A 22,723-nucleotide genomic window follows, 5' to 3' on the forward strand; every position below is an offset into this window, starting at 1 on the left:
ACGGGTGCAGGACAAGGGGCTTTATGGGGGGGGGGAGCCCGGCGTGTGTGTGGGGGCGGCATCGCCCCCCCCCCCGCCCCCCCCGGGGGGCGACCACCGGGTCACCCCCTCCCGGGGGTCCCGAGGCCGCGTAAAGTGCAGGGCGGGGGGGGGGTCCTGGGGGGGTTTCTGGCCTTTGGAGGGGTTCCGGGGGAGATTCGGTGCTGGGGGGGGGTTGTCTTTCCCTTTGGGGGGGCGGAGGGGGGTGTCCCAGGCTTTGGGGGGGACTCCAGGATGCTCCAAGAGACTGGGGTGAGGGGTCTGGGGGGGTCCCCGGGATGCCCTAGTACCTTGGGGGGGGTCCTTGCCCTTGGGGGGGTCCCCAGGATGCCCTAGTACCTTGGGGGGGGCCGACCCGGGGGGCCCACCCCTCGGGAAGGGGGGGCCCGGGATGGCCTCGTACCTGGGGGGGGGGCAGGGGGGTCCCTGCCCTTTGGGGGGGGTCCCTGGGATACCTTAGTATGTGTGTGTGGGGGTCCTTGCCCGTGGGGGGGTCCCCGGGATGCCCTAGTACCTGGGGGGGGTCGTTGCCCTTGGGGGATCCCCAGGATGCCCTAGTACCTTGGGGGGGTCCCGTCCCTCGGGGGGGGGGCACCCCAAGTCCGTCCAGCGAGCGGAGAGGCACGGGGGGGGGGCCCTGGCAGTGAGGCAGCTGGCGGGGGGGGGGGTCCGAGGTGTGCGTGTGGGGGCACCGCTCAAGCCCCCTCCTCAGAGGCAGCGCAAGGGGCTGGGGGGTCCCCGGGGGGCCTCCCGCTTTCGGGGGGGGGGGCCGGGCAGACCACATAACGCCCAGGAGCCCCCTCGGGTAGGGGGGGTGCGGGGGGGGCCGGGGGATCCCCCCCCTCCTTGCTTAGGTTGGGGGGGGGCCCCCCGGTGGCACCCCCCTCCTCCATGTTGACGTAGAGGGGGTCGGGGGGTGTGGGGGGGGGCAACCCCCGCAGGGCGGCCTCCAGGGCCCCCCCCAGCTCCTCGAAGCTTGGTCGCTCCCGGGGGTCCACGGCCCAGCACCGGCGCATCAGCTCGTACCTGGGGGGGGGGGGGGCACCCCCCCAAAACAGCCCGGGGGGCGGGGGGGGTCAGGATCTCATGGGGCTTGAAGAACTTAGGGGGCTTTGGGGGGGGTCTTGGGGAGCTTAGAGGGGTCCCAGGGGCTGGGGGGGGGGGCTTGGGGGGTTCCCAAGGGGATTGGGGGGGGGTTGGGTGTGATTGAGGTCCCAGGGGTCTGTAGGAGCTCCTGGGGGGTCCCAGGGGCTTGGTGGGGTTGGGGGGGGGGCATGGGGGATGTGGGGGGTCCTGGGGGGCACTCACGGCGGGGGGGGGGAGCCCACAGGTGGTGTCCCTGAGTGACACTGGGGATATGGGGGGGATGGCAGCAGACTGGGGGGCTCTGGGAGGGATTGGGGGGTTCCCGGGGGGGGTTGTGTGTACACTCACAGGTGGGGGGGGCAGAGGGGGGGGGCCCGCAGGCGGTGGCCCTGCCGCAGGTAGTCATAGACCTCGCTGTTCTCCACCCCGGGGTAGGGGGTCTGGCCCCGCGTGGCGATCTCCCACATCGTCACCCCAAAGGACCACTGCGGGGGGGGGACGATGACAGGATCCACCTGCACCCCTGTACACCCCCAGGATCCCCCTGTACCCCTTCATTCCCCCCCCAGATCCACTCACACCCCTGATCCCCCCCAGGATCCCCCCAGGACCCCTCAAACCCCTCTGGGATCCCACTCCCACTCCCTGCCCCGCCCCAGACCCCCCTGCACCCCCTAATCCCCCCCCGGACCCTCCTGTCCCCCCCAGGACCCCCCTGCACCCCCTGATCCCCCCCGGACCCTCCCACACCCCCCCCAGGACCCCCCTGCACCCCCTGATACCCCCCCGAAGATCCACTCACACCCCTGATTCTCCCCAGGATCCCCCCAGGACCCCTCAAACCCCCATGGGATTCCCCCAACCCACCTTAATCCCCCCCCAGGACCCCCCCCACCTCCCCCAGGATCCCCCTGATCAACCCCCCACGACCCACCCAGGATCCCCCCAAGACCCCCCCATACCCCCCCTTAGATTCCCCCCGCCCCAGACTCCCCCCTCCCATTGTCCCGGGGGGGGGTGCGTGCTGGGCGGACACGGGGGGGTCCCGGGGGTCTCACCACGTCGCTCTTGGTGGTGTAGACGCGGTCGGCCAGGCTCTCCAGGGCCACCCACTTGACGGGGACGGGGGCCACCCGGCCCTGCCGGTAGTATTGGCCCCCCCCCATCTGCTTGGAGAGCCCAAAATCCGCCACGCACACCCGCAGGCGCTCGTCCAGCCTTGGGGGGGTTGAGGGGGGGTGTCACCCCATCACCCTGTCCCCCCATCTCCAGCCCATCCCCATGTCCCCTTCCTCGTCCCCATCTCCATGTCCTCGTGTCCCCACATCCCCCTCCCCGTTCCCTGCTTGTCCTGGTCCCAGTTCCCACGTCCCCAGCCCCATGTCCCCCCATGATCCAATGTCCCCAGCCCAGCCCCACGTCCCCCAATAGCCCCCCGTGTCCCTGTGTCCCGTCCGAGCCCCATATCCCCCTGTGTCCCCAGCCCATCCCCACGTCCCCCAATATCCCCCCATGTCCCTGTGTCCCCAGCCCACCTCCATGTCCCCCCATGTCCCCCCGAGTCCCGATCCCAGCCCCATGTCCCCCAATGTCCCCATCCCAGCCCCACGTCCCCCCCAGGACGCCGTGTCCCCATCCTCACCCCCCTTCCCATCCCATCCCCGTCCCCATCCCCACGTCCCCGTGTCCCCATCCTTCTCCCCAGACCCACGTCCCCAAGTCCCCCCACGCCCCCCTCATCCCCCCATGCCCCCTGTGCCCTCCCTGTCCCATGTCCCCCCATATCCCTGTGCCCCCCCATGTCCCCCCCACGTCCCCACATGCAGTTCCTGGCGGCCAGGTCGCGGTGGACGAAGTTCCTGCGGCTCAGGTACGCCATCCCCGCCGCGATGTCGGCCATGAACCCCACCAGCCTCCGCGGCGGCAGCGCCTGGGGGGGGTACCCCATTCAATCATGGGCCCCCCCCTCCCCAGGGACCCCATATCCCCCAGACCCCCCCCATCTCCTTAGACCCCCAGAGGCCCCCCCCAGCCCCACCAAATACCCCCTCCAAGACCCCCCCTCACACTCCCCAAGGCCCTCAGACCCCCCCTGAGCCCCTCAGACCCCCCCGAGCCCCCCAGACCCCTCCGAATGCCCTGACCTGCCCAGACTCCCTGAGCCCCCTTGAACCCCAAATCCCCCCAATCCCCCCAGACCCCTCCAAGCCTTCCCTGAGCCCCCTAGACCCCCCCCAGACTCCCTAAGCCTCCTCTTACCCTGTCCCCCTGATCCCCCCAGATGCCTCCAAGCCCCCCCTGAGCCCCCCAGACTCCTCCCCAACCAGACACCCCCCCAAGACTCCCCAAGCCCCCTTGAACCCCAAGTTCCCCACACTCCCCCTGGATCCCCACCCTCCCTGAGCCCTCCAAGCCCCACTAATGCCACCAAATCCCCCAGAAATCCCCTGGGTCCCCACTGTCCCTGAGCCCCCCCCAAAAGCCCCCCAGCCCCCCCCCGGCTGACCACAGGACTGTCCCCAAGGCGGGAGTAGAGCAGGAAGCTGTGCAGGTCCCCGTGCTTCATGAAGGGCAGGATGACGACGGGTGCGGGGAGACCCTCAGCACCCCAACTCTGCAGGCACACCCCTGCCCCGGGGGGGTCAGCCCCGCTCGCTCGTCTGGGACCCCCGGGACATCCCCCCCGCAAAGCATAACAGACCCCGAATGGGGGGCACACCCTCCTATGGGGTGCAGACCCTAATACAGGGGACAGATCCAATGTGGGGCACAGACCCTAATCTGGGGTGCAGAGCCTAATACGGGGGGACACCCCAATGTGGGGTGCAGAACTCGAATAGGGTGCAGACCCCAAATAGGGTGCAGACCCTAATCTGGGCTGCAGACCCCAAATAGGGTGCAGACCCTAATCTGGGGTGCAGACCCTGAATGGGGTGCAGACCCTAATACAAGGGGGAGACCCCAATGTGGGGTGCAGATCCCTATTGGGGTGCAGACCCTAATCTGGGGTGCAGACCCTGAATGGGGTGCAGACCCCGAATGGGGTGCAGACCCTAATACAGGGGGGAGACCCCAATGTGGGGTGCAGATCCTAATCTGGGGTGCAGACCCTGAATGGGGTGCAGACCCTAATACAGGGGGAACACCCCAATGTGGGGTGCAGACCCTCACATGGGGTACAGACCCCTATTGGGGTGCAGACTCCTTGGGACGTGCTGACCCTAACAGGGGGGTACAGATCCCTATGGGGGGTGCAGAACCTGGAATGAAGCCCCAGTCCTGAACCCCATTGGGGTGAGGGGGGTGTCTTGGCAGCCCCCCCATCCCCATGGGGGTCCCTGGGGTGGGGGTCCCCTCACCGATCAGCTTCATGACATTGGGGTGGTCGAACTCCTTCATGCAGACGGCCTCGCTGAGGAAGTCTTCCAGCTCCCCCCGGGTGCAGATGGCAACTTGGGGGGGGGTCGGGGGTCAGAGGGGGACCTGTAGGGTCTTGGGGGGTCCCAGGAGACCCAGGAGAAGCGGGGGGGGGGGCTGCGCTTACTCTTCATCGTCTTGACGGCCACTTTGAGGACGCAGTTGTCCTGGTTGAGCTGCCCCTCCATGACGGACCCAAACTCCCCTGTGGGAAACAAGGTGGGGGGGAATCTGGGGGTGCCATGGGGTGGGGGGGGACGACCCCACTATGGGGGTGACCCGCAGGAGGGGGACCCCGGCGACACGCACCCTCGCCCAGGGTCTTGCCCAAGGCCACGCGGTGTCGGTCGACCATGACGTCCCGCAGCTTCTCCTTCAGCTCCTCGCTGATGCCCAGGCTGTTGACTGCGGGGACGGGGCGATGGCACCGCTGGCGTCACCGCTGGCGTCACCGCTGGCACCCCGGGGGACCGCGGGTGGCATCGCGGCAGGCACCCCCCCGGCACGGGGACGGGGATGGGGACGGCACCGGGGAGGGGTGCGGAGGGACGGGGGGGACGACATGGGGACGGGAGGACACAGTGCAGGGGGATGTGGTGCATAGGGATGGGGAGACAGGGAGCGTGGGGACATGGGGACACTGCGAGGGGACAGGGGGACACAGTGCAGGGGGACGGGGGACACAGTGCAGGGGGACATGGGGACACTGCGAGGGGACAGGGGGACACAGTGCAGGGGGACATGGGGACACTGCAAGGGGACAGGGGGACGCAGTGGATGAGGACATGGGGACAGTGCAGGGGGATGTGGTGCAGGGGGACAGGGGGACACTGCGAGGGGACACGGTGCAGGGGGACATGAGGATGCTGCAAGGGGACAGGGGGACACACTGCAGGGGGACATGGTGACACTGCAGGGGGACGGGGGACATGGGGACAGTGCCGGGGGACAGGGGGACGTGGTGCATAGGGATGGGGGGACACGGTGCGTGGGGATGGTGGGACATGGGGACAGTGCGAGGGGACAGGGGGACATGGGACAGGGGGACATGGTGCAGAGGGATGTGGGGACACGGGGACAATGCAGGGGGACATGGGGACGCGGGGCAGGGGGACATGGGGACGTGGTGCATAGGGATGGGGGGACACGGTGCGTGGGGGCGTGAGGACCCGGGGACACTCACGCGTGGCCTCGGTGGTGCGGCGGCTGTAGGAGCTGCGCACGCGGTATTGCACTGCCGGCTCCCCGCGGGGCGCGAAGGCTTCCCTGGGGGGGGACACACAGGTGGCTGCAGCACGGTCGGTGGGGTCGGGGGGATGTCCCGTGCCGGGGGGGGGTCCCGCTCACCCGAACCGCGTCTCCTTCCGCCGGCGCCGTGCCGCCAAGATGCCCAGGGCCAGGGCCAGGCTGGCCAGCACGGCGAGGGCCAGCACCACCAGCCACCAGCCCCGGGCCAGCCCCGGTGCCGGGAGCACTGCTGGGGATGGCGGTGTGTCAAGGGGGGGGACATGGCCACCGACACCTGGCCCCCACCCCGGCTGTCCCATCCTCATCCTCGTCCCATCCCCATCCTCATCTCCATGCTCATCTCCATCCTCATCTTCATCCTCATCTCCATCCTCATGCCCGTCCCATCTGCATCCTCATCCTCATCCCATCCTCATCCTTATCTTCATCCTCATCTCCACCCCCATCTTCATCCCATCCCCATCCTCATCCCCATCTCCACCCTCATCCTCACCCTCGTCCCATCCCACCCTCATCCCCATCCTCATCCCATCCCATTCTCATCCCCACCTGCACCTTCATCCCATCCCCATCTTTATCTCCATCGTCATCCCTGTCCCACCCCCATCCTCATCCTCACCCTCATCCCCATCCCATCCCCGCAGGCTCCTCACCCGGCTGCGTCTCCAACGGTGTCTCTCCAGCTGTGGGGACAGAGGACAGTGGGGACATGGGGACGTCAAGGGGACAAGGGGATGTTGGGGGGGGAAGATAATGGGGGGGATGGGGACAAAAGGGGGTGGGTGTGATGGGGCCAAAGACATGGGGGTGACAGGGACAAGGACGTGGGGGTGACGGGGACGGGGTTGTGGGGGTGCTGGGGATTTGGGGGTGATGGGGACAAGGACGTGGGGGTGACGGGGACGGGGTTGTGGGGGTGCTGGGAATTTGGGGGTGATGGGGACGAGGACGTGGGGGAGATAGGGAGACGGACACAGGGGTGACGGGGATGGGAATGTGGGGGTGATGAGGACAGGGATGTGGGGGCGATGGGGACAGGGATGTGGGGGCAATGGGGAGAAGGACACGGGAGTGACAGGGACGGGGACATACGGGTGCTGGGGACATATGGGTGCTGGGGATGGGGACACGGGGGGGACAGGGACGGGGACGTGGGGGTGCCATCACTCACGGGTGAGCAGCAGGACGGGGGGGCTCCAGGGTCCGTCCCCCGCCCCTGTGTAGGGGGACACGCGCACCGACAGGTTCTGCACGGCCGGCGCCAGCTCCAGCGTCTTCTCCTGCGCCAGCCCCACGTCCACCACCACCTGCCGGGGGGGGACACGACACCGGGGGGGGGCAATCGGGTGACAATGGGGTGAGCAATGGGGTGCAGGGGGGTGCAGCAGGTTGCAGAGGGGAGCAATGCGGTACAATGGGGTGCAGAATGGAGCAATGGGGTGCAGAGGGGTGCAGGGGGGGTGCAGAAGGGTGCAATGGGGTGCAGAAGGGAGAAATGGGGTGCAGGGGGCTGCAGCAGGTGGCAGAGGGGAGCAATGGGATGCAATGGGGTGCAGGGGGACCAATGCGGTGCAACGGGGTGCAGAGGGGTGCAACGGGGTGCATCAGGTTGCAGAAGGGAGCAATGGGGTGCAATGGGGTGCAGCGGGTTGCAGAGGGGAGTAATGGGGCGCGGGGGGGTGGGCCATACCTCAGGGGCATGGGCGCTGCGGTAGGCAAGCCGGTACCCCCGCAGCACCCCGTTGAGGTGCCCCCGCGGGGCCGCCCACCGCACCCGTGCCCAGCTGCCGTCCCGCTCCGCCGTCACGTTCTCAGGGGGGGCCCCCGGCACTGGGGGGTGGGGAGGGGGGTGTCAGCTGGGGGTCCCAGGCATCTGGGTGCCTGGCCCCCTCTCCCCATGGGGATCCCAACACCCCAGTCCCATGGGGACCCCCGCATCGACCCCCCCCCCCCAGACCCCATTCTCGAATGGCACCCCCACATCCAGTGGGGGCCCCCCAACCCCATGAGGATGCCCACATCCATCCCCCCCCCTCAGCCCCCTGTTCCCCAATGGCACCCCTACATTCAGTCCCCCAACCCCATGGGGACCCCCACATCCATTCCCCCCACCCCTAGCCCCCTGTTTCCCAATGGGACCCCCACATCCAGCCCCATGGGGACCCCCCCCCCGACTCACCACCCTCCAGCGTGGCCATGGGCACCCAGTGGGTCCAGGGCGAGGGTCCGTGGGTGCTGCGGCAGGAGACCCGCGCCCGGTAAGCGGCGAAGGGCTGGAGCCCCTCGATGCGGTGGGTGAAGGGGGGCACGGGTACCACCCGGTTGTAGAGCCCCCCCGGGGGGACGCTGCTCAGGTCCTCGTCCTCAGCCACCGCCTGTGGGGACACGTCACCGGGGACCCCCCCCAACCCTCCAAGCCTGGTCCCATGGGCACCCTGACTTCGGGGGACACCCCTGACCCCAGGGACACCCCGATCTTGGGGACACCCCAACCCCAAAGATGTCCCCACTGGGGACACCCCTGGCCCCATGGACACCCACACCTTGGGGACACCCCTAACCCCAGGGACACCCCAATCTTGGGGACACCCTGACCCCAGGGACACCCTGACCCCAAGGATGTCCCCACTGGGGACACCCCTGGTCCCATGGACACCCCAATCTTGGGGACACCCCGACCCCAAAGATGTCCCCACTGGGGACACCCCTGACCCCGGTGACACCCCAATGGGGATGTCCCCAGCCATGGATGTCCCCCCAAGCACCCCCTGGGGTAAATACCCCCCCATGCCCCCCATGTTCCCAGTACCCCCCCATGCCCCCCCTGTACCATCCATGCCCCACATGCCCCATCCCCCGTCCCCAGTGTCCCCCATGCTCCCCACACCTCCCACGTCCCCTGTGCCCCCCCCCGGTGTTCCCCCCCCATACCTGAACAGTGCAGAGGCGCAGGGGGGTCTCCCCGCTGGCCCCCGGTTCCCAGGTCACCTCCAGCCAGTGTGGCCCCCTCCTCACCAGTCCCAGTTTTCGGGGGCGCTGGGGGACCACTGGGAAGGGCGGGAGGGGGTAAGTGGGACCCCCCCCTTGCCCCCCCCCCAATTGTGCCCCCCCACTCACCGGTGACGGTGGCGGTGCGGGAGGTGGTGACACCGCGGGCGTTGTGGGCTTCGCAGGAGAAGGAGCTGCTGCGGTTCAGACCTGGGGGGGGGGGGGGCATGGAAAAAAGGGGGGAGGGAGTCTTGGGGGGGGGCCCCTCCCCAGCATGGCCGTGGGGGGCATGAGGGGGTGCAGGAGGGATGGGGGGGGCATGAAGGATGGTGGAATGAGGGGGTGCAGGTGCACAAGGCGGGGGGCAAGAGGGATGGGGGGCACAAGGTGGGGGGGTGCAGATGCATTAGGAGGGGGGCATGGGGGGGGCACATGCAGGGGAGCAGGATGGGACCCGTGGCCTTGATAGGGTGCAGCCCCCCCCCTCCCCAGCCCCTGCCCTCAGCCACAGGCGGGGGGGGTGAGTGGGGGGGGTCTGGGGGGCTGCCAGGACGCCTGGGTCCCTTGGGGTGACTCACGGTGTCGTCACCTCCGGCCACCCGCTGCCCCCCCCAGGCTGAGTCACCCGGGACAGGGCAGCCGCCCCCCCCCCGCTGGCATGGCTGGGCGGGAATGACTGACCCCCCCCGAACCCCCCAACGCCCAGGCTTTGGCCTCTGTCACCCCCAAACCCAGCTGCATCCTGCCCCCCCCCCAATGCCTCCCAGCCCCCCAACCTCCCCATTGTCACCCAGCCCCCCCCCAGTGCCCCCAGCAACACCTGGACCCCATTGCCCCCCAATATCCCCATTGTCTCCCAGTTGCCCATTGCCCCCCAACCTCCCCATTGCCCCCAGCCCCCCTGTTGCCCCCAGCCCCTCATTGCCCCCCAATGTCCCCATTACCCCCAGCCCCCCTTTGCCCCCCAATATCCCCATTGTTCCCCCAACCCTCTGTTGCCCCCCAACCTCCCTGTTGACCCCAGCCCCCTCCCATTGCCCCCCAGCCCCTCTCACCGGGGACCAGCAGCGTGGAGGGGGCCCTGGCCAGGGGGTCCAGCAGAGAATTGAGGGGGGCCCCATCCCGCAGCCAGAGCAGCTGCACGGGTTCGGGGGGGCCCCGGGCGCCGCAGCTGAGGTTAAAGGGGGTGTCGACCCCCACCTCCAGGTCCTGCGGCTCCTCCAAGAAGAAGGGCAGCCCTGGGGAGGGAGGGTGACGGTTAAGGGGGTGCCGGGGACCCCCATGGGTGCCCCCCCCCGTGGGTGCTACCACTCACCCGCCAACTCCAGGTGAGCCTCGGTGGACAGGAGCTGCTCCCCGCCGGCGCGTGCCCAGCACCGGTAGCGCCCAGCGTCCGAAAGTTGCACGGCCGGGATGCTGCGGGACACGGCACCGTCGGGCACCGCGCGGCACCGCACAGGGCGACGCGGCACCGTACGGTGCGACACGGCACGGCAAGGGGCGACACAGAATGATCTGGCACGGGGTAACACGGCACGGCATGGTGCGACATGGCATGGCAAGGGGCAACACGGCACGGTGCGACACGGCAAGGGGCAACACGGAATGGTCTGGCACGGGGTAACACGGCACGGCGCGACATGGCACGGCATGGTGCGACATGGCATGGCAAGGGGCAACACGGAATGGTCTGGCACGGGGCAACACGGCACTGTACGGTGTGACGTGGCATGGGGCAAAATGGCACGGCACGGTGTGGCATGGTACGGCGTGGGGCAACATGGCATGGTGTGGCATGGCACTGGGCGATACGGCGCGGTGCGACATGGTGCGGGACAACAGGGCCTAGGGCAACGCAGCATGATCTGGCACCGGGCAATACGGTACGGCACGGGACAACACGGCACCATACAGAGCGACATGGCAGAGGGCAACACCGGACGGCGTGGTGTGACGTGGTACGGCAAGGGCCAACACGGCACGGTCTGGCACAGGGCAACACGGCACGGTATGGCGCGACATGACACGGGGCAACACGGCACGGCATGGTGCGACACGGTACGGCACGGGGCGACACGGCATGGCATGGTATGGCACGGGGCGACATGGCACGGGACAACGGGGCCTAGGGCAACATGGCACGGTACGGCATGGCGTGCCACAGCACCGAGCAACGGCATGGCACGGCACAACACGTCATGGGACGACACGGTGCGTCACGACGCAACACGGCGCGGCACCGGGCAACGCGGCGCAGGGCAACACGGCGGCGTGGCGTGAACGCAGCACGACACGGCGCAACGCGGCACGGCGTGGGGCAACACGGCACGGGGCAACACGGTACGGTGAATTACGGTGCCGGCTGTGCCGCCGGCGCGGTGTGGCCCACCTGAGCTGGCTGGTGGCCAGCCAGACGTCCTCGCTGAGCGGCACCTGGGCCTGGTCGCTGTCGGCCAGCTCCAGCGGGTGCCCGTCCCGCTGCCAGCCCATTTCGGGGGGCTCGCCGGTCCCCCGCACCCGGCACCGCAGCCGTACCGTCTTCCCCAGTGAGGAGGTGACGTTGGAGGGGTTTTCCAGGAAGGACAGGGCTGGGGGGGGATGGGACATGGGGGGGCCTCAGCGGGGGTCCCCTGGGACCCCTACCACCCGCCGGGACCCCCACTGCCCTCTGGGACCCCCACCAGGACCCCCCCCCTCCAGACTCCCACTGCCCTCTAGGACCTCCCACCCCCCAGAACCCCAACTGCTCTCTGGGACCCCCCCCACCCCCCAGTACCCCCCCCATGGGACCCCCACCACTCTCTGGGACCCTCACTGCCCCCCAGGAACCCCCCCACAGACTCCCACTGCCCTCTAGGACCTCCCACCCCCCCAGAACCCCAACTGCTCTCTGGGACCCCCCCCGCCCCCCAGTACCCCCCCCCACGGGACCCCCACCACTCTCTGGGACCCTCACTGCCCCCCAGGACCCCCCCCAGCCCCCTGAGCACCCCCCAAGTTCCTGGCGGGGGAGCATCGTGCCCCCCAACAGGACGTTGGGGGGGGACGGGGACACGGACACCCCATCCCGGACACCTGGGTCCCCGGGGCAGGGGGGGGGGCACGGCGGGGCGTGGGAAGGGAAATGGGGGGTCACGGCCCCACCGCGGTGCCCCCCCCCCCCACACTCCCCCGGGAGCCTTCAGGCATCCCTGGCATCTGCCCCCCCCCCGCCTCCACGGGGCCGGGGGGTTCCGGGGGGGGGGGCCCGGCCGTGGTCATCGCACACCCACCGCCCCCCCCGGCCATAACCAGCCCCAGATGTCTGGCCGGGACGGCGGGGACGGGCGGTGGCCCCGGGCTGGGGTGGGGGGGGGGGGGGACACGACAGCATGGCCCCCCCCCTCCTCCTCTGCTGGGGGCGGGGGGGCCGGGCCCCGCTATGGGGCTAGCGGGGGAGATGGAGCAGCCCCGGGGGAAACTGAGGCACGACCGGGGACACCCACCCCCCCCCCGCGCAAAGTGATCCCCCCGCAAAGTGATCCCCCCGAAAGGACCCTCCTCCTGCCCCCCCCCCGCCCCGCCGGCAAAGTGTCCCATCGGAAAGCGGGTGCCCCCCCTCCCAAAGTCCTTCTCCCCCCCCCCAATACCCTTTACCGGGACACCCCCCCCCCCCCCCACTTCACCACTCACCGGGAGGGGCCGGTCCCGACCCCAGGGCGGCGGCCACCAGCAGAGCCAGCACCGCCGGGGTGACCCCCCCCATCGGCACCCACCGGCACCCACCGGGAGGGGAACGGAGCCGCCGGCTGCGCCCCGCGGTGCCGGGACGGGCAGGGGTTAAGGGGGAGGAGGAGGAGGAGGAGGAAGGACGGGGATGGCGGAGGAGGAGGAGGAGGAGGAGGAAAGTTTTTGCCGGGACGCACCGACCGCGCCCGAGGGGGATGGCGGGGGGGGGGGGGGGCGGGACCGGGGGGGAGCCCGAAACCGGGATCGGGATGGGAAGGGGGGGGGGGGGGGGGAAGGAGAGGAAGAGGGGGGTGGGGTGGGAGTGGGGGGACCCCGAATGGGGAGGGGTGGAGGGGGGAGAGCAAACGGGGATGGCGGGCGGGGGGGGGGGGGCTGGACTGTGAGTGGTGGGCGCTGAAACGGGGAGGGATGGACTGCGGGGACATCGAACTGGGACTGGGGGGGGGGATTGGGGGGGGGGGGGCTGAACTGGGACGGGAGGGGGCTAAAGTGGGACTGGTGGACCCCAAACAGGGACTGGGGGGGGAGCTGAACTGGGACTAGGGGACCCCAAACTGAGACCGGGGGGGCTGAACTGGGACCAGGGGACCCCAAAGCAGGACTGGGGGAGGGGCTGAACTGGGACTGGAGGGGGCTAAACTGGGACTGGGGCACCCCAAACGGGGACCGGGGACACCAAACAGGGACTGGGGGGATGGAACTGGGGCTGGGACACCCCAAACTAGGGCTGGGGGGGCTGAAGTGGGACTGAGGGGGGCTGAGCTGGGACCAGGGGACCCCAAACCGAGACTGGAGGGGGCTGAACTGGGACCAGGGGACCCTAAAACAAGACTGGGAGGGCTGAACTGGGCCTGGGGAGGACCCCAAACTGGGACTGGGGGGCTGAACTGGGTCCAGGAGACCCCAAACCAGGACCGGGGGACACCAAACGGGGACTTGGAGGACTGCACTGGGACTGGTGGGGGCTGAACTGGGACCAGGGGACCCCAAACTGTGTCTGGGGGGCTAAGCTGGGACGGGGTGGGGGGGGGGGGCTGAACCGGGACCAGAGAACCCCAAACTGGGACCAGGGAACACCAAAAAAGGATTGGGAGGGGCTGAACTGGGGCTGGGGGACCCCAAACAGGGACCAGGGGGGCTGAACTGGGACTGGGGGGTGGTTGAACCGGGACCAGGGGACCCCAAACAGGGACTGGGAGGGCTGGACTGGGACTGGGGGACCCCAAACTGGGTCTAGAGGGGCTGAACCAGGACCCGGGGACCCAACCAGGGTGGGCTGAACCACGGGCACCCCAAACTGGGACCAGTGGGAAACCCCAAACTGGACATGGGAGGCACCAGGGGTGGCTCAGGCAACACTGGGGGTCCCCAGCCCGGCCCTGGCAGCCCCCCCCCCCGGGGTGCGACTCCCCCCCCCCCCACGGCCAGGGGTGTCCAGCCCTTTGCAAAGGGGTGGGAGAGGAACTGGGGTGTGGGGGGACCCCGACTTCGGGCCCCTTCTTCCTCCGTGTCTCATACCGAAAGGGGAACGGGCCGGAGGGACCAGCGGCCCCCCCGCCCCAGGCCGGATCCAGCCCGCCTGCTGGGACTTTCAGCCCAGTTATTTTTACCCCTGCCCCCCCGCCTCGAGGGGACCCAGCACCCTGGGGGGACCCCTTACCCACCCTCATCAATAAGGGACCCCCCCCTCAAGGAGGGGGGCGAGCGGGGTCCCCCGGGGGGGGGCCCCAGGGCTGTAGGGACCCTCGTTTTGGGTGTGGGGAGTTCGCACAGGCTCAGCCCTCTGCACAGGCAGGGGGGTCCCCCCGAACGCTCCCCCCCGACACCCCAATGATGCCCACGTGCAACAGCAACGTGCCCCGTGCAAGGCTCGCGTGCCCCGTGCGATGCCCATGCACGCCGTGCAACACCAACATCCCCCGTGCGAGACTAGTGTGTCCTGTGCAAGGCTTGCACACCCCGTGCAAGGCCAGCGTGCCCCGTGCGACACTAATACACTTCGTGCAAGCCTTGCACGCCCCGCGCCATGCCAGCGCTCCCCATGCGACACCGACAGGCCCCGTGCGACGCCACCGGCCTCGTGCGACGCCACCGGCCTCGTGCGAGACCGCGGCACCGGGGCTTGCGCCAGCGTCGGCGCGTTCCTGCGCCGGAGGAATTTCCTGCCGCCCCCGAGTTGCTGCTTTGGGCTGGTGGCATCGTGGCCCCCCCTCCCCATGCTGGGGTGCAGATCCAGGGGCCCCCCAGCTGCAACCCGTGGCCAGGCAGCACCCACCCTCAGCACCAAGTTCCCCCCAACACCCACTTTGGACCCCCTCCCCACCGCCCAGTTCCCCCCAGCACCCAGTCTGCACCCCCCCAGTGGGGGACACGGGGCTGGGACAGGGATGGTGCTGGGGACACACAGCTGGGGATGGGGACAGTGGTGGGGACACGGGGGGGGGAAAAAGGGCTGGGGGTGCAGTGGGGGGACCTGGGGTTGGGATATGGGACACAGGACACGGGATGGGGACACGGCATGGGGACAGGGGACACAGGATGGGGACAGTGATGGGGACCCAGGATAGGGACAGGGCTGGGGGGTACAGGGTGGGCACGTGGGGTGGGGACCCAGGATTGGGACATGGGATGGGGACACGGGGTGGGGACAGGACTGGGGATACAGGGTGGGGACCCCGGGTGGGGACAGGGACAGGGACAGGGCTGGCCCACGGGCTGAGTCAGAGTCCCCCCAGGGCTGGGGGGGCGTCCCAGAGCCCCCCAGGGTGTCCCCCTCCACCCTGCCGCTGAGTGTTACGTCACTGTCGTCCCCCCCCCCCACCGTCCCCGCCGCTGGGAACTGGCTGTGCTCCCGGTGACGCCGCGGGCTCCGGGCCAGCGGGGCCAGATCCGGGGGCAGCCATCCTCCCCCCGCCACCGTCACCGCAGCCACCGGGGACGAGGACGAGGACGGGTGCGCCGGGAGTTTGGGGTGCACGAGCGACTCCCGCCTGGACCCCAGACCTGCACCCCCCCCGCACCCACCCTCCTGCCCCACCGAGGATCTGCAGCGGCGGGTGCCGTGGGGTGCCGTGGGGTGCCACGAGGGCCGTGGGGTTCCCCAGGCACCCATCCGGCAGCGGTTACGGCCGGGTGCGGCGCAGGGAGCGGTGACGGCAGCCTTGGCGCGGCGCGGGCTGACATCAGGCCGCTGGTGCGCGCCAGCCCAGCTGCGGCGAGGCCGAGAGGGGCCATGCGGCCCTGCAGCCATCCGGCACGACCGGGACAGACCGCTGTGCCGCGCCGCACCGCGTCGCGCTGCACCCTGATGCGCCGTGCCGTGCGATGCTGTGCAGTGCTGTGCCGTGCCATGCTGCCCTACGCCATGCCATACTGTGCCGTGCCATGCCATACTGCACCGTGATACGCCGTGCTGTGCCACGCTGCACCACGCCATGCCATACTGTGCCATGCCATACCATGCTGCACCATGATATGCCACGCTGCGCCACGCCATGCCATACCGCACCGTGATACGCCGTGCCGTGCCACGCTGCACCACGCCATGCTGCGCTGCGCTGTGCCGTGCCCTGAGCTGGCTGGGCAGCACCGAGCTGTTCCCCGGGGGGTGTTAGGGGAGGTAGGTGCTGGGGGGGGGGCAGCGATCCCTGTCCCTGTGTCCCCTCCCCGGTGCTGCTCCTGTCCCGTCCAGGCTCTGCCCGACCCTGCGGCCCCTGGGGTGGGTATGGGGGTGTGTGTGCACCCCTGTGGCACCCTGTGCCCCTTTTCTAGTGCCCCATGGGTGGCACGGGGGGGTCCAGGACCCCAAGCATCATCTCGGGGGCACACGGTGTGCCACCCTGGGGGGACGTGGGGTGTGGGGGCGACAGGCACCGCATCTGTCCCCCGTATCCCGTCAGGGTACAAAGCCATGCAATGCCCCAAGCCGAGCGTGCAAAGCCGTGCAAAGCCCTGAGCCGAGCCTAAGCCCCAAAGGGACGGATCCGGCGTTGAGGCTGTGCAGAGGGGTTGCCAACAGCTCATGGTCTGCCAGGCCTTCGTCCTCCTCCTCCTCCTTGGCTCTGCTCTCCTCTCCCCATCTCAGCTTTGGGACGGAGGGGTCAGACCTGTCCCCCCAAGGGCTCGGGGTCCTCCCCCGGCTGTGGCCGGTGGGTCCAAAGCCTGCAGGACCCCCGGTGCTCCGGCTGGGCAAAACCTGTACCCGAAGCCAGGAGAAACTACCGGCACCTCGCCGGCGGCTGCCAAGGACACCGCGTGCCTGGCAAGGGGACATGGTTTGCCAGCAAAGGGACGGGCTTTGTGACGAGGGGACGGGGGTTGCGACAGACGAAGGGACAGCTGAGGGTGCTCAGGGTGCCGGTGGCTGCTGGCACCCACCGCGGTGTGGGGAGGGCAGGGTCCCCTTTGCTCCTCCCACCCTCCCCCTGGTCCGGCTCTAGGTCCCTGACGCACACGGCAAGCAGATCCCGGTAGTCAATCATTGACTGTCCGGTAGCCCCAGCTGCGCTGCCGAGACCTTGCCAGCGCCGGCAGACTTTGCTCCTCGCTGCCGAACCAGGCACCAGCAGCCATGGAGCCGGTGGGCACCGTCACCACCATCCTCCTCGTCCTGGTGGTCGTGGCCCTCGTGGCCGGGTGGAAAAAGGAACGGCGGAGCCAAAATTATCCGCCGGGGCCGCTGGCGTTGCCGGTCATCGGGAACCTGCTGCAGGTCAAGGCTGCCAACACCTGCGAGACCTTCCGCAAGGTGAGTGGGGGGGCCAAAACCCCCGGGGCGCCGATGCCGAGACCCCCGGGGTGCCGTGGCCCACGCCGGGGCGGGGGGTTGTCGCTTTGTGCCACAGCTGAGCAAGAAGTACGGCCCCGTCTTCACCCTACACTTCGGCTCGGAGCGGGTGGTGGTGGTCTTCGGCTACGAGGTGGTGCGGGAGGTTTTGCTGAACCGTGGGGATGAATTCACCGACCGGGGTCGGTTCCCGTTGACGGAAAAACACGAGGATCTCGGCCTCTTCATGAGCAACGGGGAGATGTGGGTGCAGACCCGGCGCTTCACCCTCACCACACTGCGGGATTTTGGCATGGGCACGAGGAGCGTGGAGGAGTGGGTGCAGGAGGAGACGGGGCTGCTGCTGCAGGAGCTGGCGCAGACCAAAGGTGGGCAGCGGGGTCGCGGGGGGATCGTGGTGGAGCTGGAGAGGGGGGGTCCGGCCCCGCCATCGTCACCATCCCCACCGCCACAGGGCAGCCCTTCAACCCTGCCACGCTGCTGAGCGCGGCCGTGGGCAACACCATCTGCCGCATCCTCTTCGGCGAGCGCTTCGGCTATGGTGACGAAGAGTACCGCCGCATCCTCCGGTGCCTTGCCGAAAATTTCCGCTTGGAGAGCTCCATTGCCGGGCAGGTGAGACGTTTTGGCAGGGGAGGGGGGCGGGGGGCCCTCTGGCCCTGGCCTTGCCAACACCGTGCCAACTCACCGGCACCGTACCGCCTTGCCGGCATCGTGCTGCCTTGCCGGAATCAATGGCACCTTGCCGGCATCCACGCCACCTGGCTTTTTCCTGGCAGCTCTACACCATCCTGCCCAGCTTGATGAATCACCTGCCCGGCCCCCACCAAACCTACTTCCGGAACAATTCCATCATGGAGAAATTTTTGGCCAGGAAAGTGGCGGAGCACGAGGCCACCCTGGATTCGGCAGCACCCCGGGATTTCGTGGATGCTTTCCTCTGCAGGGTGGAGCAGGTGGCTGAGCATCACCCTGGGGACACACACACACACACACACAACATCAGAACGTGGGATGCCATCCCGGGGGGGGGAAACAACATGGGGTTGGGGGGAGACAGGAACCTGGGATTTCATGGCCACCCTGGGATTTTGGGGACACTTTCCTCTGCTGGCTGGAGCAGGCAGGGGTGTAACTCCCTTCTCTTTCCTGTCCCATCCCGTCCCCCCAAAAAAATCCAGGAGAAGGGGAACCCCGGGACGGTTTTCAGTCGGGACAACATGTATGTGACCGTGTTTGACATGTTCGTGGCCGGGACGGAGAGCACCAGCATCACCCTCCGCTACTGCCTGATGCTGCTGCTGGAGCACCCCGAGGTGGCAGGTGGGGGGCACAGCCATGGGTGCTCGGGGGGGGGAACAGACCCCCCCCCCACCACCACCGACCTCCCCTCCTCAAATGCCTTCCTCAGGGAAGGTGCAGCAGGAGATTGAGCAGGTGATAGGGAGGGAGCGGAGCCCCAGCCTGCAGGACCGGGGGGCGATGCCCTACACCGAAGCCGTCCTTCACGAGTCGTTGCGGTTCCTCGACCTCGTCCCCCTCGGCTTCATCCGGAGGGCGAAGCGGGATACGCAGCTCGGTGGCTTCACCATCCCCAAGGTGCCGCTCGTTAGGCGAGGCTGATTCCTCACTAATCGCTCCCAATTAATCACGGATTGCATTGCTTGATCATTGATCATCAGTCGCACGACCCTTCAGCAACGCCATCCATTAGAAATCACTCTTAACTGCACGATGTTCTGCATTATTGGCTATTAATTGCATGATGCGCTTCATTACTGCTCATTGATTGCATGTCCACATGTTAATCATTGACTGATCGTCCAATGTGCTTCATCATTGATCAACTGACCCACAAGCTGCATCAGTGCTTATCAATGGTGCCGCATGCTTAATAATTGACTATTAATTGTGCAACCTGCTTCGCCCTCGCTTATCAATTGCTCGTTAATCATTGATTAGTGTTTGCACAGCCCTGATTTTTGATTACTGATGGCGTGGTGTGGTTAAGCATTGACTACGGCCCCCCCACAAGCCACAGTTGGAGGCTGGGGGGGGTCACCCGCAGCGTCCCCCTCCCAGGGTTGCACCATCTACCCCATCCTGAGCTCAGCCCTGCAGGACCCCCGCCACTTCAAGAACCCTGAAGCCTTCGACCCCCATCACTTTTTGGATGAAAAGGGGGGGTTCAAGAAAAGTGAAGCCTTCTTGCCCTTCTCAGCAGGTGGGTGGCACATAAAGACCCCCCCCACCCTGCATTGGGGAGCCGGGGGGGACACCCCCAGGTGACCCCCCCCCCTCTCTTTTCACCACAGGGAAGCGTGTGTGCCTGGGGGAGAGCCTGGCACGGGCACAGCTCTTCCTCTTCCTCACCGCCATCCTGCAGCGCTTCCAGCTCCGGCACCCCCCTGGCCGCCCCCACCTCGACCTGCGTCCCGAAGTCAGCGGCATAATGAACATCCCGGGGCCCTTGGAGCTTTGCTTCTGCCCCTACTGATGTGCCCCCCCCGCAACCCCGAGGTGCCACATCACACCCCAGGATGGAGACCTCCCTCCTCCCTCAGTGTGTTTGTCCCCCCCATAAACAGCATTTTCCCTCTGCAACCCATGGCTGTGGCTCTGTGTCCCCCTCGGAGCCCCCCTGGACACGAGACCAGTGACCCAGGTTGGGAGGGGGAGTCTCGGTGACCCCAAACAGGAGCAGGGTCCCCCCCCCCCAAGCCTGTGGAAGCAAAGATGTGGGATGCGTGGGGGAAAGCGAGGTGGCTTTACTTGGCGGGGGGGTTTCAACGGGGAATGAGGGAGAGGCGATAGAGTCGGGGGATGTTCCCCAACCCGCTGGATTCGGGGGTGATGTCAATGGTGGCCCGGTCCTCCTCCGCCTTCAGCTGGAAATGCTGGAGGATACTGGTGAGGAAGATGAAGAGCTCCATCACGGCCAGGCCTTCGCCGAAGCACATGCGTTTCCCTACAAGGCAATGGCCATCAGCGTCTCTTACCAGTAGGCTGGGGGTGGTCTGTGGCCTCGCACCCCCACCCCGGTCCTCCTCCTCACCTGCAGAGAAGGCCATGAAGGCATCGTTACGTTTGAAGCGTCCGTTCTCGTCCAAAAAGTGCCCGGGGTCAAAGGCCTCGGGGTTGGCAAACTGGCTGGGGTCAAACTGGGACGTGCAGAGCAGCGGGATGACGTTCATGCCCTGGGTGCAGAGGGAGAGGGGGTCAGGGGGACCACAGCAGGTGGGGAGAGGGCTCCTGCAGCGCTCCGGGGACATGGGGGGCCCTGACATGGTACCCCAGGGATGCTGGGGGCCCCAATGTAGTACCTAGGGACGCTGTGGTACCCCAGGGATGCTGCAGTACCTGATGCAGCACACCAGGGATGCTGCGTGCCTGATGGGGTACCCCAGGGATGCTGCTGTACCCGATGTGGTACCCAAGGGATGCTGCGGTACCCCAGGGATGCTGCTGTACCTGATGTGGCACCCCAGGGATGCTGCTGTACCCCAGGGATGTTTGGGGCCCCAATGCAGCACCCCAGGGATGCTGCAACACCCCGTGGCCATCGCCTGGCTGCCTGCTGCGCTACCTTGGGGATGGTGTAGCCCCGGAGCTGGACGTCCCGTGTGGTGGTGTGGGGCACCCCCATGGGCACGATGTCAGCAAAACGCTGGATCTCGTGGATGACGGCGTCGACGTAGGGCATGCGGCTCCGGTCCTCCATGCAGGGGCTGCGGTGGCGGCCGATCACCCGGTCGATCTCCTCGTGGAGCCGGGCTGGGGATGGGGAGGGGGGGTCAGCGCCGTGTCACCCCCCTCCCCGCCACCCTCTCGCCGTTCCCCCGGTACCTTCCACCTCGGGGTACCGGAGCAGGATCCGGAGCCCATATCTGAGGGTGGAGCTGACAGTCTCGGTCCCCGCAAAGAAAAGGTTGACGGTGGTCTTGGAGAGCGTGTCCTCGGTGAAGTGGGTGTCGGGGTTCCCCTTCTCCTGCCGAGGGAGGAGGAGAAGGGTCCCCCCCGGTTACATGCCAGCGCTGATGCCAGTTTTGGCACCCCGCGGGGAAGTTTGGCACGCTGGGGATGAGGCAGGTACCTGCTGCATCTTCAGAAGGAAGCAGTCAATGAAATCCCGGGGATTTTGGGGGTCCAACGTCTGCCGGTGCCTCCGCACCCGCTCCCCCACGAATTCGGCCAGCCGCAGGTAGTTGGCGTAGATCTGCCGGTGCGGCCCCGGCACAAACCGCATGATTTTGGGGAAGATGAAGAGCAGCTGCAGGAGGAAGAGACGGTGAAACGGGTGGGGGGAACATGAGCCAGGGAAGGCAGCGGTGGCGGGGGGGAGTGGAAATTCCCACCTGCCCCCAAGTTGAGCTCATCAGCTTCCAGTTGGCATTGATGAGCCCCATGAGGGTGAGGAACCGCTCGTCCCCGTACTCAAAGCGTTCCCCGAAAACCAGCCAGCAGATGATGTTGGAGCCGGCACAGCTCAGCAGGAAAGTGGGGTCGAAGGGCTGCCCTAAAATTGTGTGGGGGTGGGAAGCACAGCATTAGGGCAGGGGAGGTGGAAAAAGCCCTGGGGGGGTCTCCGGGGGGCCGTACCGTGGGTCTGATAGAGCTGTTGGATCAGATGCTGGGCTTCCTCACGGACTCGCTCCTCAGCACCACGCTTGCCCATTCCGAAGCTCTTCAAGGTGACGATGGCGAAGCGCCGCAACTGCCGCCAGCGTTCCCCGTTCCCGTAGACGATACCTGGAATTGGGGACACCCCCCACCGACAAAAGGGGGTCAAACACCGCCGACGGCTCCCCGAAAAACCCCGTGGCGACATCGTGGTGGTGGGAGGGGTGTCTCACCGTTGCCGCGGCTCCACTGTTGGACGGCTGCGAAATCACCGCGGCCGCTGAACTCCTCGGCGTGGTCGATCAGAGCTTCCTTCAACAGCCGGTACCCGGAGAGGACGACGCAGGGCCGGGAGCCCAGGTGGAAGGTGAAAATCTCACCGTAGGTCTCACCGAGCTGTGGGGAGAAGGATAAGATTTGGGGGGAGGCGGGGGGAGCCATCCCAGCCTTGGGACCCCCCCCAAATTTGAGTTCCCCCCTCCACGGGACTCACCTTGCGGAGGGAAGCGATGAGCTGGGTCACCTCCACTTGCAGCACGTTCCCCAGGAAGGGTAGGGGGGTCGGTCCGGGGGGGAGGTTGCCTCCCCGCCGCCGGCCCCAAAGAAGCAGCAGCCCCCCAACACCCAGCGCCAGGGCGATGCTCAGCACCCCGCTCGCCTCCATCCTCCTCACCTTGATTTATAGAGTCCACCCCCCCACCGCCCAACCTCCCCGATTAACCGACCCCGGAGGAACTGTTAGTGCTGGTGTCCCCGGGGGGCACTGCACCCCCAGACACCCCAGGAGGGATGGACAGACGGACAGTAGCC

The 22,723-nt window shown here is 68.0% G+C and overlaps 3 protein-coding genes across 4 annotated transcripts; 1 reads left to right on the forward strand and 2 right to left on the reverse strand.

The window, feature by feature from the left end:
* Positions 1-66: 66 nt before the first annotated feature.
* On the reverse strand, positions 67-12,666 carry AXL (AXL receptor tyrosine kinase). 2 transcript variants are annotated; one of them, XM_075019614.1, is made up of 20 exons: positions 12,451-12,666; positions 11,168-11,366; positions 10,094-10,194; positions 9,834-10,016; positions 8,908-8,988; positions 8,722-8,837; positions 7,970-8,165; positions 7,481-7,620; positions 6,962-7,097; positions 6,444-6,473; positions 5,890-6,016; positions 5,726-5,808; positions 4,852-4,947; positions 4,670-4,747; positions 4,485-4,577; positions 3,632-3,753; positions 2,946-3,055; positions 2,184-2,343; positions 1,474-1,610; positions 67-1,065 (listed from the first exon to the last, which is right to left on the reverse strand). In XM_075019614.1, exons 1-20 carry the CDS (start codon positions 12,521-12,523, stop codon positions 735-737), a joined length of 2,592 nt encoding a protein of 863 aa, XP_074875715.1. In that variant the 5' UTR covers positions 12,524-12,666; the 3' UTR covers positions 67-734. The 2 variants fall into 2 exon arrangements, with proteins under 2 accessions (XP_074875715.1, XP_074875714.1); XM_075019613.1 differs by having other exon boundaries at positions 69-1,065; positions 5,890-6,019.
* Positions 12,667-15,209: 2,543 nt separating this feature from the next.
* On the forward strand, positions 15,210-19,901 carry LOC142026920 (cytochrome P450 2H2-like). Its single transcript, XM_075020397.1, has 8 exons — positions 15,210-17,254; positions 17,352-17,661; positions 17,748-17,908; positions 18,073-18,249; positions 18,475-18,616; positions 18,705-18,892; positions 19,376-19,517; positions 19,609-19,901. The coding sequence occupies exons 1-8, from the start codon at positions 17,078-17,080 to the stop codon at positions 19,788-19,790; spliced, it is 1,479 nt and encodes a 492-aa protein (XP_074876498.1). The 5' UTR covers positions 15,210-17,077; the 3' UTR covers positions 19,791-19,901.
* Positions 19,902-20,038: 137 nt separating this feature from the next.
* LOC142027458 (cytochrome P450 2F3-like) lies at positions 20,039-22,610 on the reverse strand. Its single transcript, XM_075021684.1, has 9 exons — positions 22,407-22,610; positions 22,147-22,309; positions 21,893-22,042; positions 21,649-21,809; positions 21,387-21,563; positions 21,140-21,281; positions 20,880-21,067; positions 20,349-20,490; positions 20,039-20,261 (listed from the first exon to the last, which is right to left on the reverse strand). The coding sequence occupies exons 1-9, from the start codon at positions 22,575-22,577 to the stop codon at positions 20,080-20,082; spliced, it is 1,476 nt and encodes a 491-aa protein (XP_074877785.1). The 5' UTR covers positions 22,578-22,610; the 3' UTR covers positions 20,039-20,079.
* Between the last annotated feature and the right edge of the window lie 113 nt (positions 22,611-22,723).

The sequence above is a fragment of the Buteo buteo genome, chromosome Z (assembly GCF_964188355.1).
Source record: "Buteo buteo chromosome Z, bButBut1.hap1.1, whole genome shotgun sequence".
NCBI classification, from domain to species: domain Eukaryota; kingdom Metazoa; phylum Chordata; class Aves; order Accipitriformes; family Accipitridae; genus Buteo; species Buteo buteo.